This window comes from Peromyscus eremicus, chromosome 19 (genome assembly GCF_949786415.1).
Source record: "Peromyscus eremicus chromosome 19, PerEre_H2_v1, whole genome shotgun sequence".
Classification (NCBI taxonomy): domain Eukaryota; kingdom Metazoa; phylum Chordata; class Mammalia; order Rodentia; family Cricetidae; genus Peromyscus; species Peromyscus eremicus.
Window position 1 is genome coordinate 26,128,232 of NC_081435.1, and position 15,760 is coordinate 26,143,991.

General features: G+C 44.0%; 3 protein-coding genes across 3 annotated transcripts; all 3 read left to right on the plus strand.

The window, feature by feature from the left end:
* Positions 1-927: 927 nt before the first annotated feature.
* On the plus strand, positions 928-3,348 carry LOC131896142 (protocadherin alpha-8-like). The gene has a single exon (XM_059246723.1). It carries the CDS (start codon positions 928-930, stop codon positions 3,346-3,348), a length of 2,421 nt encoding a protein of 806 aa, XP_059102706.1.
* Positions 3,349-3,374: 26 nt separating this feature from the next.
* Positions 3,375-10,055, plus strand: LOC131896143 (protocadherin alpha-7-like). The gene is made up of 4 exons (XM_059246724.1): positions 3,375-3,401; positions 4,923-4,953; positions 6,542-8,868; positions 10,047-10,055. The coding sequence occupies exons 1-4, from the start codon at positions 3,375-3,377 to the stop codon at positions 10,053-10,055; spliced, it is 2,394 nt and encodes a 797-aa protein (XP_059102707.1).
* Positions 10,056-11,866: 1,811 nt separating this feature from the next.
* On the plus strand, positions 11,867-14,268 carry LOC131896144 (protocadherin alpha-9-like). Its single transcript, XM_059246725.1, is given in 2 exon segments — positions 11,867-11,921; positions 11,924-14,268. Coding segments are annotated over 2 exon segments (2,400 nt in total).
* The last annotated feature ends 1,492 nt before the right edge of the window (positions 14,269-15,760 follow it).

The following is a 15,760-nucleotide window of genomic DNA, read 5'->3' on the forward strand; positions in this document are numbered from 1 at the left end:
CAAAGACCAGTAGTTGAAAACTATCAGGATTTATAATGACTGAGAAACCTACAAAGAAAAATGTTGTGAGGGCCTATTTGGCACATTACTCATATATTGAATGAGTGGTTGAAAAAAATACATGTTTTCATTTTCCAAGAAATAGTAAGCAAAATAGTTTAAAAAATTTTATGTTCACTGAATAAATCAAGTAGAAATTTAATAAGAATTCACAAGAACACATGTGAACTTAAGAAAAATTGGAATCATATGCTAATATAGAATAATGTATTCAAAAGATCAGCTACCATTGAATAAATTTCTTCACAAACATGTGTGGAAGGCGGTTTATATCTGTGATATCCAAATCATTCCCAGGTCAAAATACATATTACAGAGTAATGTTAACATGTTACTGCTAAACCAGTATTTAAAATATTGAGAAGAAACCTTTTTCCTTATGAAAGACCTCACTGAAACTAAATTTCTGTAAAGAGACAGAAGATCGTACTTTCACTTGTAACGCTAAGGATCTACTATTCAAGAATGAAAAATGAAAAGAAAATATTTATGTTATGAAAGAACCCAACTATTGCCAGATTAAGTTAAATTTCTGTAAAGAGACAGAAGATAAACTTACATTCACTTGTACCGCTAAAGATCTACTATTCAAGAATTAAAAATGAAAAGAAAATATGTTATGAAAGAACCCAATTATTGCCCAGGTTAAGTTAAATCTTTGGAATCATTACCCTTTGGAGCCGCATGATGTCGCTGTCTATCAAGTTCTGACTAGCCAAGATCCCAAGACGTTCCAGCAGCAGTATGTCTCCTAAAAGCTGAACAATGGCAGTTGCAGATCGACTGGATTAAAGAATTCCTAACGCACAACAGTTGATCTTTATATCAAAACCGGATTTTCTCAAAAGAACAAAACGAATACTTGACATGGTGTTTTCTTGGCGAGGAGGTCCGGATTCCCGGCGGCTGCTGCTCTCCCTTCTGCTGTTCAAAATCTGGGCAGCTGGGAGCGGCCAGCTCCACTACTCCGTCCCCGAGGAGGCCAAACACGGAACCTTCGTGGGCCGCATCGCTCAGGACCTGGGGCTGGAGCTGGCGGAGCTGGTGCCCCGCCTGTTCAGGGTGGCGTCCAAGGACCGCGGGGACCTTCTGGAGGTAAATCTGCAGAATGGCATTTTGTTTGTGAATTCTCGGATCGACCGGGAGGCTCTGTGCGGGCGGAGCGCGGAGTGTAGCATCCACCTGGAGGTGATCGTGGACCGGCCGCTGCAGGTTTTCCACGTGGAGGTGGAGGTGAGGGACATTAACGACAACCAGCCTGCGTTCCCGGTAAAAGAACAAAAGCTACGTATTTCGGAATCCAGAATGTTAGACTCTCGGTTTCTGCTAGAGGGCGCATCCGATGCAGATATTGGAGCCAATTCAATTGTAACCTATAGACTTGACTCTAATGATTACTTCACGCTAATTGTGAGTTCAAAGAACGATGAAAATAAACAGGTTGAGCTAATATTAAGAAAATCCTTGGACAGAGAGGATGCTCCTGAGCATAAGCTGCTGCTGACAGCCACGGATGGAGGCAAACCTGAGCTCACAGGCTCTGTTCAGCTGCTGGTCACTGTGCTGGATGTGAACGATAACGCCCCTACTTTCCAGCAGTCTGAGTATGAAGTGAGAATATTGGAAAACTCAGACAACGGAACGACGGTTGTTAGACTAAATGCTTCGGACAGGGACGAAGGGACAAATTCAGCAATTTCTTACTCTTTTAATAGGCTGGTCCCACCCATGGTTCTTGAGAAGTTTAGCATAGATACAGATACAGGAGAAATCGTAATTCAAGGGAACTTGGATTTTGAGCAAGTCAATGTCTACAAAATCCGCGTAGATGCGACAGACAAAGGACATCCTCCGATGGCAGGTCATTGCACTGTTCTAGTGAAGGTGCTGGATGAAAATGACAATGTGCCTGAGATCACATTGACTTCCTTATCGCTGCCTGTTCGAGAGGACGCTGCACTGGGTACTGTCATTGCTCTGGTTAGCATTTCGGACCTGGACTCAGGTGTCAACGGGCAGGTGACCTGCTCCCTGACTCCTCAAGTCCCCTTCAAGCTGGTGTCCACGTTCAAGAATTACTATTCGCTTGTGCTGGACAGCGCCCTGGACCGTGAGACCATCACTAACTACCACGTGGTGGTGACAGCCCGGGATGGCGGCTCGCCCTCTCTGTGGGCCACAGCCAGCGTGTCCGTGGAGGTGGCTGATGTGAACGACAACGCGCCCACGTTCGCGCAGCCCGAATACACGGTGTTCGTGAAGGAGAACAATCCGCCTGGCGCGCACATCTTCACGGTGTCGGCCATGGACGCGGACGCGCAGGAGAATGCGCTGGTGTCCTACTCGCTGGTGGAGAGGAGGGTGGGCGAGCGCTTGCTGTCTAGCTATGTGTCTGTGCACGCTGAGAGCGGCAAGGTGTTCGCGCTGCAGCCTCTGGACCATGAGGAGCTGGAGCTGCTGCAGTTCCAGGTGAGCGCGCGGGATGCTGGTGTGCCTTCCCTGGGCAGCAATGTGACTCTGCAGGTGTTTGTGCTGGATGAGAACGACAATGCTCCTGCTTTGCTTTTGGCTGGTACCGAAGGCTTGGGTAGTGTGGCAACCGACACGATACTTAGGTCTGTGAGCGCGGGTCAGGTGGTCGCAAAAGTACGGGCGGTGGACTCAGACTCTGGCTACAATGCATGGTTGTCCTATGAGCTGCAACCCTCAGTGGGCTCTCGCAGCCCATTCCGTGTTGGGCTGTACACGGGTGAGATCAGTACTACTCGTGCCCTTGAGGAGTTGGATCCACCCAGACAGCGCCTGTTAGTATTGGTGAAAGACCACGGTGAGCCAGCTCTAACTTCCACAGCTACTGTTCTAGTGTCATTGGTTGAGAGTAGCCAGGCGCCAAAGGCATCTTCTCAGGCTTCTGGACGCGCTTCAGTCTCAGAGGCGTCACTAGTGGATGTCAACGTGTACCTGATCATCGCCATCTGCGCCGTGTCCAGCCTGTTGGTGCTCACCCTGCTGCTGTATACCGCGCTGCGATGCTCGGCGACGCCCACGGAGGGCACGTGCGGGCCGGGGAAGCCCGTGCTGGTGTGCTCCAGCGAGGTGGGGACCTGGTCATACTCGCAGCAGAGGCGGCAGAGGGTGTGCTCTGGAGAGGGTCCGCCCAAGACCGACCTCATGGCCTTCAGCCCCAGTCTTCCACCGCGTCCAGGATCAGAGGTCATTGGGGAAGGGCGAGATTTAAATGTTGATCACGGCTTTCAAGTAAGTCCATTTATGTTTAGAAGTATTTAATTTGTAGAAACTTTGTAATTACATTCATGGTATTTCACATTTGCGCGTTATTGGCAAAATTCAACGTTCTTTTAGTTTAAAATTATTTTTACCTGGTTTACTATTGTTGTTGGCTTTCTGAGACAGGGTTTCTCGGTGTAACAGTCCTGGCTGTCCTGGAACTCACTCTGTAGACCAGGCTGGCTTTGAACTCACAGAGATTCACCTAGCTCTGCCTCCCAAGTGCTGGGATTAAAGACCTGAGCTGCCACTGCCGCCAACAGGCTCTGGCTTACTATTTTTTGTTGTGTACTTCTTTTTCTTTTTTTTTTTTAATATCTGAGATTTTACTTTTTTATGTTGGCCTGATACTTTTGAGTTCAACTGACATGTCACACGCCAATTATCTGTACTCCAGAGTCTCTGTTGTTTCAAGTTGTCACAATTTCTTATTGTGTGGAATGCTGATTTTAGCCTACATATGATTTTAATATTCTAGAACAGAACTTTAGTGAGGTCCATGGAAATGCATTCCTCTAAACATTTAAATTTCATGATTATGTTCTGAGCTTTAAATATATTCTGCAGTATTACTGGAAAGGTATATTTTAAATATTATCTTTTGTTTACACTTATATTAATAATTTCATGGTTTTAGTTCATCATATTTTTTTCATTTTAGTCCATTTAGCTTCAAGATGTTGTATTTATTCCTGTTTTGAACCTTTTAGTCATAAAGTGCAGAATAATTTCCTTTCCAATGTTTAGCTCTCACTTTCCCCCTCATTTTTATAAGCCAAAAGCAAAATGGTGAGAAGACAAACGTGTGAGGCTGCTTTCAATACACCCTAAATTTATTAACTTTGATTTTCTTTTTACTTTTCTTGTTTTCTTTTTTTAGAATGGTGTCAACCATGTATCTCCAATTTACCTAAACCTCATAATCCTTCTGTCTCAGTCCTCTGAGTGCTGTGATATGGCAATTTTCACCATTTCATGTTTAATTAATTTAGTTTACTGGTACAGTAGTTTTACAGTATTTTCAATAATTTAATATATTTGAACATCTTTGACTGGTCAGTAGTTGCTCTTATTCTGATGAACATCGGCTGAACTTGAATTGGTGAAACAGTAAAATTGTGTTAATCTTTTGTGTATGAGTTGGTGTATTTCATAAAAAAAATGTTTCATGACATGTTCAAGGGCTCAGGTTCAAATCCTAGCCCCTCCTCACAAAAATCTACATTGAGTTTATATTTAATATGATTTAACAAAAAATTAAATGTCAAGAATACTGTGTGCATTAATTCCAATTCCAATCCCATTGTTGTAGACAGATATATAATATATAAATCTTCACTATAAAATACTCAAAATAATGAGGATTCTTTAGTTCATGTAGACATATTTTGCTTTTTGGAAGACAATCTTTGAAAAGTCTAAGATTTTTTTGCCTTTCAGTGTTTAAATTCTATAACTTTTCTCTCTCTTTGCATCTTGTATCTGTTTCATTTGCCTTGACATCATCACATACTAACTAGATATTGAGCACATTCCTCAGAAGAGAATAGTTAGACTTAATGGAAGTGAATTAGAGATTTCTGGGACTCTGGATTCTTATAGCCTGTTAGAGACATAATGACACTGTGTAATCAGTTATGACTAGATTTTATCCTTCTTCCCCAAATGAAAGTATCAGAAAGCAAGTTTCTTTTTGTGGTTGGTTTTACATTTTTCATAATTCTTGTCTATTCTATCATCTTATTTCTCTATCAAAATGCTCTACATAAAATGCTCTACTTTAGCTCTTGGTTTTAAGGACTTTTGGATTTCTGTACATGTATGTTTATTTCACTATTTGAATAGACTGTGCAGCCTTTTCTTTGTGGAAATTATTTTACACTTCCTATTGTGTTGACATCTACCTGACTCTCAGATGTGACTTTGTCATATCTTCTAAATTTTAATTGGTTTTACGAATTATAATTGGCACTTGAGATCCTTTATATCATCTAACACTGTATTTGGCAACTAATCACTTCGATCACTATCAATAATGTCCATGATTTTGCTTTTAGACCCCAAAAGGATGAACAATAGATTTCATTAAGCAATTTACATGTTTGAATGAGAGACTAAAACTCAAAAGAGCTTTTCTTAAGTAGAGCCTAGGTAGAAAAGAATCCTAAGCATAATTTCAAAAGCAGAACTCTCCCTAAACCCTGAATGAATGATACTGACATTGCAATGCATTATGGGACAATATAATACAAGCTGTACAAGAGATGAAGAAGACAGAGATTGCTATTTGCATATGATAATGGTTGAAAACCATAGTATGTAGGTATAGAAATAAATCATGATGGTGGGAACAGGTTATATAAATATTAATAAAGAGAAATACATATATTTATATATATTTTCTCCCCATGAGGGATATTCAACTAAATTCTATTTTAGAAATACTTTACACATTTACAATTCATGAAAACACTTAAGGAAACTACTTCATAAATATATTTACTGATTTCTTTCATCCAGCATGAAAAAGTTTATTTTTGATCAGTAAATTTCTGGGCATCTAGCTTCCCTAGGCATAGTGATGCACAGCAGTCTGTAACATCAGGATCTGAAATTTAGGAATATGGATGATCCTGAGTTACAGAACAAAATGATTTTCGAATTTAATATTTGTGATTGTGTAACTGATCACTTTTAATTGTCACTCCATTTTTATCAGTATTTTAAAGTTATGTGGACAGTTTTCTCAGGCACAAGAGAACTATAATTATGGCATTTCGTAGTTTCAGAGCTCAGTCCTCTAATAGTACCTCCAGGAAGAGAAAGGTAGTTTTCTATTTCAACAATGATAAAATTCAGAGAGTAAAGTAAGATTTTGCAAGTCAATGGTTCAATGTCTATTCGCCGGATATGTACTTACTCTTTGGGCCGCCTGATGTCGCTCTTGGCTTTCTTATTCGTTCTGATTCAAGACAAGTACAGCCATCCCTTTCCCAGGAGAAAGGACGCTCCATTCTTTTTTACTCCGGTGAGCAATGGTGAACACGGGAGGGTGGAATTGAGAATCAGATGGCTTCTCTTCTTTCGGAGGCAATTTAAGCGAATCGGAAATATCAAGCTCCTGAAATGCTGTATTTAGGCGGAGTAATCCCGGAGGGCTGGCATCCAGTGCTTTCGCTACTGTTCCTCACAGTTTGGGAGGTGGGGAGCGGCCAGCTCCACTACTCCGTCCCCGAGGAGGCCAAACACGGCACCTTTGTGGGCCGCATCGCCCAGGATCTTGAACTGCAGCTGCCGGAGTTGGTGCCTGGTCTGTTTCAGTTGGATTCCAAGGGCTTTGGGGACCTTCTGGAGGTAAACCTGCAGAATGGCATTTTGTTTGTGAATTCTCGGATCGACCGGGAGGAGCTGTGCGGGCGGAGCGCGGAGTGTAGCATCCACCTGGAGGTGATCGTGGACCGGCCGCTGCAGGTTTTCCACGTGGAGGTGGAGGTGAGGGACATTAATGACAACCCGCCCCTGTTCCCAACCACACAAAAGACTCTGTTTATCCCGGAGTCCAGACTGCCTGACTCGCGGTTTCCACTAGAGGGCGCGTCAGACGCAGATGTCGGTTCCAATGCTCTGCTGACTTACAGACTGAGCACCAATGAACATTTCTCTCTGGATGTACCACCCAACCACGAACAGGTGAAACCCCTTGGGCTTGTTTTGCGGAAACCATTAGACAGAGAAGAAGCTGCGGAGATGCGCTTATTGCTCACGGCCACCGACGGAGGCAAACCGGAGCTGACAGGCACCGTTCAGTTACTCATCACAGTGCTGGATGTCAATGATAATGCTCCAGTTTTTGACAGATCTCTCTATACCGTGAAGTTACCAGAGAACGTTCCAAACAGGACGTTGGTAATCAAAGTCAATGCCTCAGATTTAGATGAAGGCGTGAATGGTGACGTTATATACTCATTTTCTAATGATGTTTCTCCAGATATAAAATCCAAGTTTCACGTGGATGCTGTGAGTGGAGAAATTACAGTTATAGGAGTTATTGATTTCGAAGAAAGTAAAGCTTACAAGATTCCATTAGAGGCACGTGATAAAGGCTCCCCACCACTGATTGGTCACTGTACAGTTCTCGTGGAAGTTGTAGATGCTAACGACAATGCTCCACAGCTGAATGTCAAAACGCTCTGGCTCCCTGTTAAAGAAGACGCACAGCTGGGGAAAGTTATCGCCTTGATCGGCGTGACTGATCTAGACGCAGGTGTCAACGGGCAGGTGACCTGCTCCCTGACCCCTCACGTCCCTTTTAAGCTGGTGTCCACCTTCAAGAATTACTATTCGCTTGTGTTGGATAACGCCCTGGACCGAGAGACCACAGCTGACTATACGGTGGTGGTGACAGCCCGGGACGGCGGCTCGCCTTCGCTGTGGGCCACAGCCACTGTGTCCGTGGAGGTGGCTGACGTGAACGACAACGCGCCCACGTTCTCGCAGCCCGAATACACGGTGTTCGTGAAGGAGAACAACCCGCCTGGCGCGCACATCTTCACGGTGTCGGCCATGGACGTGGACGCGCAGGAGAACGCGCTGGTGTCCTACTCGCTGGTGGAGAGGAGGGTGGGCGAGCGCTTGCTGTCTAGCTATGTGTCTGTGCACGCTGAGAGCGGCAAAGTGTTCGCGCTGCAGCCTCTGGACCATGAGGAGCTGGAGCTGCTGCAGTTCCAGGTGAGCGCGCGGGATGCTGGTGTGCCTTCCCTGGGCAGCAATGTGACTCTGCAGGTGTTTGTGCTGGATGAGAACGACAATGCTCCGGTGTTGCTTGGGTCTGGGACAAGCAGTGCAGATGGAGTGTTCAATCAGTTGTTGCCCAGGTCTGTGGATCCTGGTCACGTGGTGGCAAAGGTGCGCGCTATAGACCTGGACTCTGGTTACAATGCTTGGCTGTCTTATGAGCTGCAGTCGTGGCCCGGCAGTACACGCAGCCCATTCCGTGTAGGCCTATACACTGGAGAGATCAGCACCACTAGGGCCCTGGAGGAGGCAGATGGGACTAGACAGCGCCTGCTGGTGCTGGTGAAGGACCATGGTGAGCCTCAGCTGACTGCCACAGTCACCGTGCTGGTGTCTCTAGTGGAAAATGGCCAGGCACCAAAGGTCTCGTCACGGTCCTCTGTAGGTGCTATAGTGCCAGAATCGTCGTTAGTGGATGTTAACGTGTATCTGATCATCGCCATCTGCGCCGTGTCCAGCCTGTTGGTGCTCACTCTGCTGCTGTACACCGCGCTGCGCTGCTCGACTGCGCCCATGGGGGGCGCTTGTGGGACGGGGAAGCCCGTGCTGGTGTGCTCCAGCGCGGTGGGGACCTGGTCATACTCTCAGCAGAGGCGGCAGAGGGTGTGCTCTGGAGAGGGTCCGCCCAAGACCGACCTCATGGCCTTCAGCCCGGGTCTACCTCCATGTCCTGGATCTGCAGATGGATCTGGAGAACCATCTGTTTCTTTGGACTCTTATGAGAAGGTGAGTTGTTGTAGAATTGCATTTATTCATGTAGTTATTTCTTTATGGAAGAATTTCTTACTTCCTTAGTATATTTAAATACTGTTTTCCCTTCTCTACAATTCTACTAGAGATTTTAAAATTGCAGATATCTAAATTAGGACAAGACTTGTATTTGCACTTTATTAGCTGCACATCAATTAACTGTTGACATCATTTTATTTAAAATCCATAATGTGTGAATCAAATTGCTAATGCTGAGCTTCTATAACACTTGAAAACTATTTGTTGTGAAAACCAAAACCAAAAAAAAAAAAAACAACCAAAAAACCCAACCAACCAACCAACTAACCAACAATAACAAAACAACCCACAATGGCTTAGCAGTTGTTCATTTAACATGGATATAACATTTCAGCTGTTCTCTGGATGGAGACACATAACAACCATGAGTCATAGAAAAACCTCTTCTCTACTTAGAAACCAAAATCTAGGCTGGGCATGGTGGTGTACCTCTTTAATCCTAGCAAAGAGGCAGGGGCAGGTGCAATCTTTGTGAGTTTGAGACCAGCCTGGTTTACACAGTGAGTTCCAGGACAGTCAGGGATACATAGAGAGACCCTGAATCAAAAAAAGGAAAAAACCAAAACCAAACCAAACACCGTCCCCCAAACCAGAAATATAATTCTATCAAAGATTTATGACTATCATTTCAATGAATGTAAAAAATGAATGTAAAAAAACCCCTAAATTTCTTATAATATAAATTATAAGGAAATGTTTACCAACAATGATTTCTATAATGTATACAATTCTGAACTATTTCTCTTGTGATATTTGAGAAATCACTCTCTTCCAGTAGTTAATAGTTTCTTTTTTCAGAAAGTGATTTTTTAAAATTAACTGGTTTTAGTTTAGTGATTAAAAATTTGGGATGTAAATTCTCCTGTAATTAATAGTCTAAAGTTTAAAAAATTCATTATTCTACAAGTCAAGAATCTGAACATATCTTCAATGTCCTTACATGCTATACTTAATATTTTGAAACTATAATTTGTGATTTTCACATTGGAGGTTCTATAACTGTACATGTAGCCCAAGCTTTTTTTTAAATTTTCTCATTTGCACTTGACAAACTAAAATTCAGGAAGAACTGGAGTAACAGACACTTCAGTTTTGGTTTCATAATTCCATCTTAGATTGAGTGAAGTTGCTATAGAGTCCCACACTGTCAGCAAAACAACAATGTGTGTCTTATCACCATTCTATTTTTAATTTCTCAGCCTTTATTCAGTCTTACTTACCTTATGCTTTCTCATGTACCCAAAGATAAATTAATCTCAAAAGTATTTCACAAGTTCTGAAATTTGTACATGATGGCAGCCTATGAGCTGGGAGATAATGTGGATTGCTGTAAAAAGGCTAACTTGCCAATTACATCAATGTAGACATGAATGAAGAGGAATGCATTTTATTGTCACCAAGAGCAAAGTATTAGCTCTAAAAGACAGAATTGTCTTGGATGCAAATGACAATGGTAGCTCCCCTCAGTCTATACTATGTATTAAAACAATTGAACCTTTGGGAGTGGTGAGGCCCATGTCTTTAATCTCAGCACTCTGCAGGCAGAGGCAGGCAGATCTGGGTGAGTTTGAGGTGAGCCTGGTCTACAAAGTGAGTTCGAGGATAGCCAGGGCTATGTAAAGAGACCCTGCCTCAACTCTTCCCCCAAGAAAACAAACCAAACAAAACAAAAAGCAAATACTTGAACCCAAGCTCAAATGGTGCAAGAAATGTGAAAAAACAACTTCAAACAGAAGCATTTAAAATTAAAAGTCTGAATTCAAGGTAAGTGGTGTTGATGGGCATACCTTTGACCACAGGAACTCAAAGACTACTCAAAAGTTTGAAAAGATAGAAACAACACATTTCTTGTAGTAAACTTTCAAAGTGGTAGTCATGAATTTGTCAATTACTTTATTAAAAATGAGATTCTTTAGTCAACGTAAAATGTAATAAAATAAAATTTCTTCCCATGTAACCCATTTCCATTTTCTTAAATACAAGAACTCTCCTTTTCAGCCCACATACTAGCCAGAGGTTAGCTCCTGGAGAGTAACAATTTTCCAAAGGAAATACTTTTCTGAGGAGCCAGATTTGGTCATAAACATCGCACAAACAAATGTGTCCAAACTGGGGTCTGAGAGTAGTTTGTACTTATGAAGTACTCATTCTCCCAAAGGAGCACCCCAGGCTTTAATGTGTTATAATTTACACAATGTCTTCTCACTATTGAGACAATATTATGAAGGTGGGAAACGGCACATGGAGAGTTTAATGGATGGGAAGACAAAGTTGCATGGTTACTAGGAACACATATAAGAATGTAAATGGGCCGGATGGTGGTGGCACACATCTTTAATCCCAGCACTCGGGAGGCAGAGCCAGGCAGATCTCCATGAGTTCAAGGCCAGCCTGGGCTACAGAGTGAGTTCCAGGAAGGCGCAAAGCTACACAGAGAAACCTTGTCTTGAAAAACCAAAAACAAACAAACAAACAAACAAGAAACCCATATGATTATCACCCAATCAAGAAAGGAATCACCTCTTGTGGTCTCACATTGAAGAAAAAGTTTCACTATGGATCCGCATTAAATATTAACACGTGTTAAGGGATGTAATATGAGGTACTACGTGTATATAGAGATAATAATCCACAGAAACAAGTCAAAGATATGAATTAAAGAAAAATTGCACGCATAGAAGTATACTTACACATTTAGCCACTGGATGTCGCTGCCGTCCACAAAATATGTAGCTTTTTAGAACAAAGGCATAGTTCACTGTTTCTCCAGGATTAGGAAGTAGTTACATTCGGAGATCTCAGCGTTTCGATTAAAAAACAATGAGACTAGGAAATCGACCAGAAGATATTAGAACGTGTGTGCATCCCAGGTGGCATATTCATGGAGTTTTAAGACAAGAGAATGGATCTGTGGTGATGTCCAGATGCCTGAGCCATGGAGCTTGGCGCCTGCTGCTCTGGCTTCTTCTCCTCGCAGCCTGGGAGGCAGGGAGCGGCCAGCTCCACTACTCCGTCCCCGAGGAGGCCAAACACGGCACCTTCGTGGGCCGCATCGCTCAGGACCTGGGGCTGGAGCTGGCGGAGCTGGTGCCCCGCCTGTTCAGGGTGGCGTCCAAGGACCGCAGGGACCTTCTGGAGGTAAATCTGCAGAATGGCATTTTGTTTGTGAATTCTCGGATCGACCGGGAGGAGCTGTGCGGGCGGAGCGCGGAGTGTAGCATCCACCTGGAGGTGATAGTAGACCGGCCGCTGCAGGTTTTCCACGTGGAGGTGGAGGTGAGGGACATTAACGACAACCCTCCGATGTTCTCTGTAGCAGAACAAAAGATCTTGGTACCTGAATCTAGACTGCTTGATTCTCGATTTCCACTAGAAGGCGCATCTGATGCAGATGTCGGCGAGAACGCGGTGCTTACTTACAAACTCAGTTCAAACGAATTTTTTATCCTTGATATTGTAAACAAAAAAGGCAAAGGCGAGTTCCCAGTGCTTGTTCTTCGAAAACTGATAGATCGGGAGGAAATTCCTCAGCTGAAGTTGTCACTGACAGCAACGGATGGAGGCAAACCCGAGCTTACGGGATCAGTTTCTCTGTTGATCCAAGTCTTGGATGCTAACGATAACGCTCCTGTGTTTGACAGATCTGTTTATGAAGTTAAGATGTCTGAGAATCAAGAGAATCAAACGTTAGTGATATGGCTGAATGCTACTGACTCAGATGAAGGAATGAACAAGGAAGTGGAGTATTCATTTAGCTCTTTGACCTCATCTAGCATAAGAAAGAAATTTCTAATAAACGAAAAAACTGGAGAGATAACAGTAAATGGTGCTATTGACTTTGAGGATAGGAACAATTATGAAATTCATGTGGATGCTACCGATAAAGGACATCCACCTATGGTTGCTCACTGCACTGTACTCGTGGAAATCCTGGATGAAAATGATAACGCACCAGAAATAGTCCTTACTTCTTTGTCTCTCCCGGTGAAAGAAGACGCTCTTTTGGGTACTGTAATCGCCCTGATCAGCGTGTCAGACCAAGACTCTGGAGTCAACGGGCAGGTGACCTGCTCCCTGACCCCTCACGTCCCCTTCAAGCTGGTGTCCACCTTCAAGAATTACTATTCGCTTGTGCTGGACAGAGCTGTGGACCGAGAGACTGTAGCTAACTATGACGTGGTTGTGACAGCCCGGGACTGCGGCTCGCCCTCGCTGTGGACCACAGCCAGCGTGTCTGTGGAGGTGGCTGATGTGAACGACAACGCACCCGCGTTCGCGCAGCCCGAATACACGGTGTTCGTGAAGGAGAACAACCCGCCTGGCGCGCACATCTTCACGGTGTCGGCCATGGACGCTGACGCGCAGGAGAACGCGCTGGTGTCCTACTCGCTGGTGGAGAGGAGGGTGGGCGAGCGCTTGCTGTCTAGCTATGTGTCTGTGCACGCTGAGAGCGGCAAGGTGTTCGCGCTGCAGCCTCTGGACCATGAGGAGCTGGAGCTGCTGCAGTTCCAGGTGAGCGCGCGGGATGCTGGTGTGCCTTCCCTGGGCAGCAATGTGACTCTGCAGGTGTTTGTGCTGGATGAGAATGACAATGCGCCCGCGCTGCTAGGGCCTCAGACAGTTGGACCTGCTGGCGAATTTAGCCAACTTGTGTCGCGGTCAGTGGGTGCTGGACACGTGGTGTCAAAGGTGCGCGCGGTGGATGCAGACTCTGGTTACAATGCGTGGCTGTCTTATGACCTGCAGCTCGCTGTGGGCACACGCAGTCCTTTCCGTGTGGGTCTGTACACGGGTGAGATCAGCACGACACGCGCCCTGGATGAAGCTGATGCGCCGCGCCAGCGCCTATTGGTGTTGGTGAAGGACCATGGCGAACCCGCATTGACCGCCACTGCCACCGTTCTGGTGTCATTGGTGGAGAGCGGCCAGGTGCCAAAAGCTTCTTCCCAGGGGTTGTCCAAGTCCTCAGATAAGGAAGCATCGCTGATGGATGTCAACGTGTACCTGATCATCGCCATCTGCGCCGTGTCCAGCCTGTTGGTGATCACCCTGCTGCTGTACACCGCGCTGCGCTGCTCCACAGTGCCTATGCAGGGCGGGTGTGGACTTGGAAAGCCCGTGCTGGTGTGCTCCAGCACGGTGGGGACCTGGTCATACTCACAGCAGAGACAGCAGCGTGTGTGCTCTGGAGAGGGTCCGCCCAAGACCGACCTCATGGCCTTCAGTCCCAGTCTTACACCCTGCCCAGTGGCCGATGTGGGAGTGGAAACTCATTCGGCTGGAGGAGACACTTCCGGGAAGGTGGGCTATTACTTTTTATTTTCATATTTTGCTTGATGAAATAAATTTTCTCTGTCAGTTTATTCTGTGACAAATATGTCCCAGATTATATTTTCTTTGAGTACCATCATGCACTATTTCTAGTAATGCTTTCAAATATATTTTATTTTAGAAGTATTTTTATGATGTCCATCTATGCAGTGTACAATCCTCTGCTTGAAATGTGTAATTTTAACATAACTATTATGAACACATAAACTTTCTTCAGTAGAACTCTTGTGTTTAGGATGCAGTAATTTTTATTTTCATATGCTCTCTTCACATATCTCTCCTTTTTTTTTAGATTTATTTATTTATTATGTACACAGTATTCTGTCTGCATGTATGCCTGCAGGCCAGAAGAGGGTGCCAGATCTCATTTCAGATGGTTATAAGCCATCATGTGGTTGCTGGGAATTGAACTCAGGACCTCTGGAAGAGCAGCCAGTGCTCTTAACCTCTGAGCCATCTCTCCAGCCACCATATATCTTTTCATGTGTGTAAGCTCAGTAATTTTTTTCTCCAGTTTTTCAAGACAGAGTTTCTCTTCGAAGTCCTGATTGTCCTGGAACTCACTTTGTAGACCAGGCTGTCCTGGAACTCAGAGATCCTCCTACCTCAGCCTCCCAAGTGCTGGGATTAAAGGTGTGTGCCACCACACCCAGCTCCAGTTAAATTTTGGTTTGATACAGTTGCATTAAGAAAATACTACACTGATCATAGGATTCATATCTTTCCCCCCTTTTTAGTGAGAATGTTTAGCATTTTATTTTGCTCCTTATGTATGTCATAGAACATTACTTTATATTCAGCAACTGCACGTTTGTCTGTATTGCAGTAAGGTAGAGTGTCAGTTGAGTGCTAACATTTTCTTATTTGATGATTTTTTTTTGTTTCTGTAGTATTGGTTCCTGTTCCAGTATGTATTATTCACTTTTATTTTAGAATTAGGGTATTTGTAGCAACTGACATAATCTTATTCAAGAACCCTTCACAATCGTCTCCTTCACTAGAAAATCCCAAGCAACTTGTGATATTCAAGTATTAGCTCATTCAATTTGAGGAAGGTGTTGTGATGGGAGTGGGAACCCTCTGAAATTATTAAAAACTTTATCTCACAGACTTTGGTGGTACACATCGTTAATCCCAGCACTCAGGAGACAGAAGCAAGCAGGTTTCTGTGAGTTTGAGGCCATCCTGGTCTACATAGTAAATTTCAGGACAGCCAGAGCAAATAATGAGATCCTTTCTAAAAACAAAAACAAAAAACAAAAAAAACCTATCTCTCTTAAGGATGGAGAGATGGTTCAGCAGCATTTGCTGCTCTTGAAGAGGATCCAGGTTTGATTCTCAGCATCCACATGGTTGCTCACAACTATCTGTAACTTCAGTTACAGGGGATCTGATGCTCTCTTCTGGCCTCTATGGATGCTAGGCATGCATATGATGCATGTAACATAAGAAGGCAAAATACTAATATATGAAAAATAAAATGAATAAACCTTTAAAA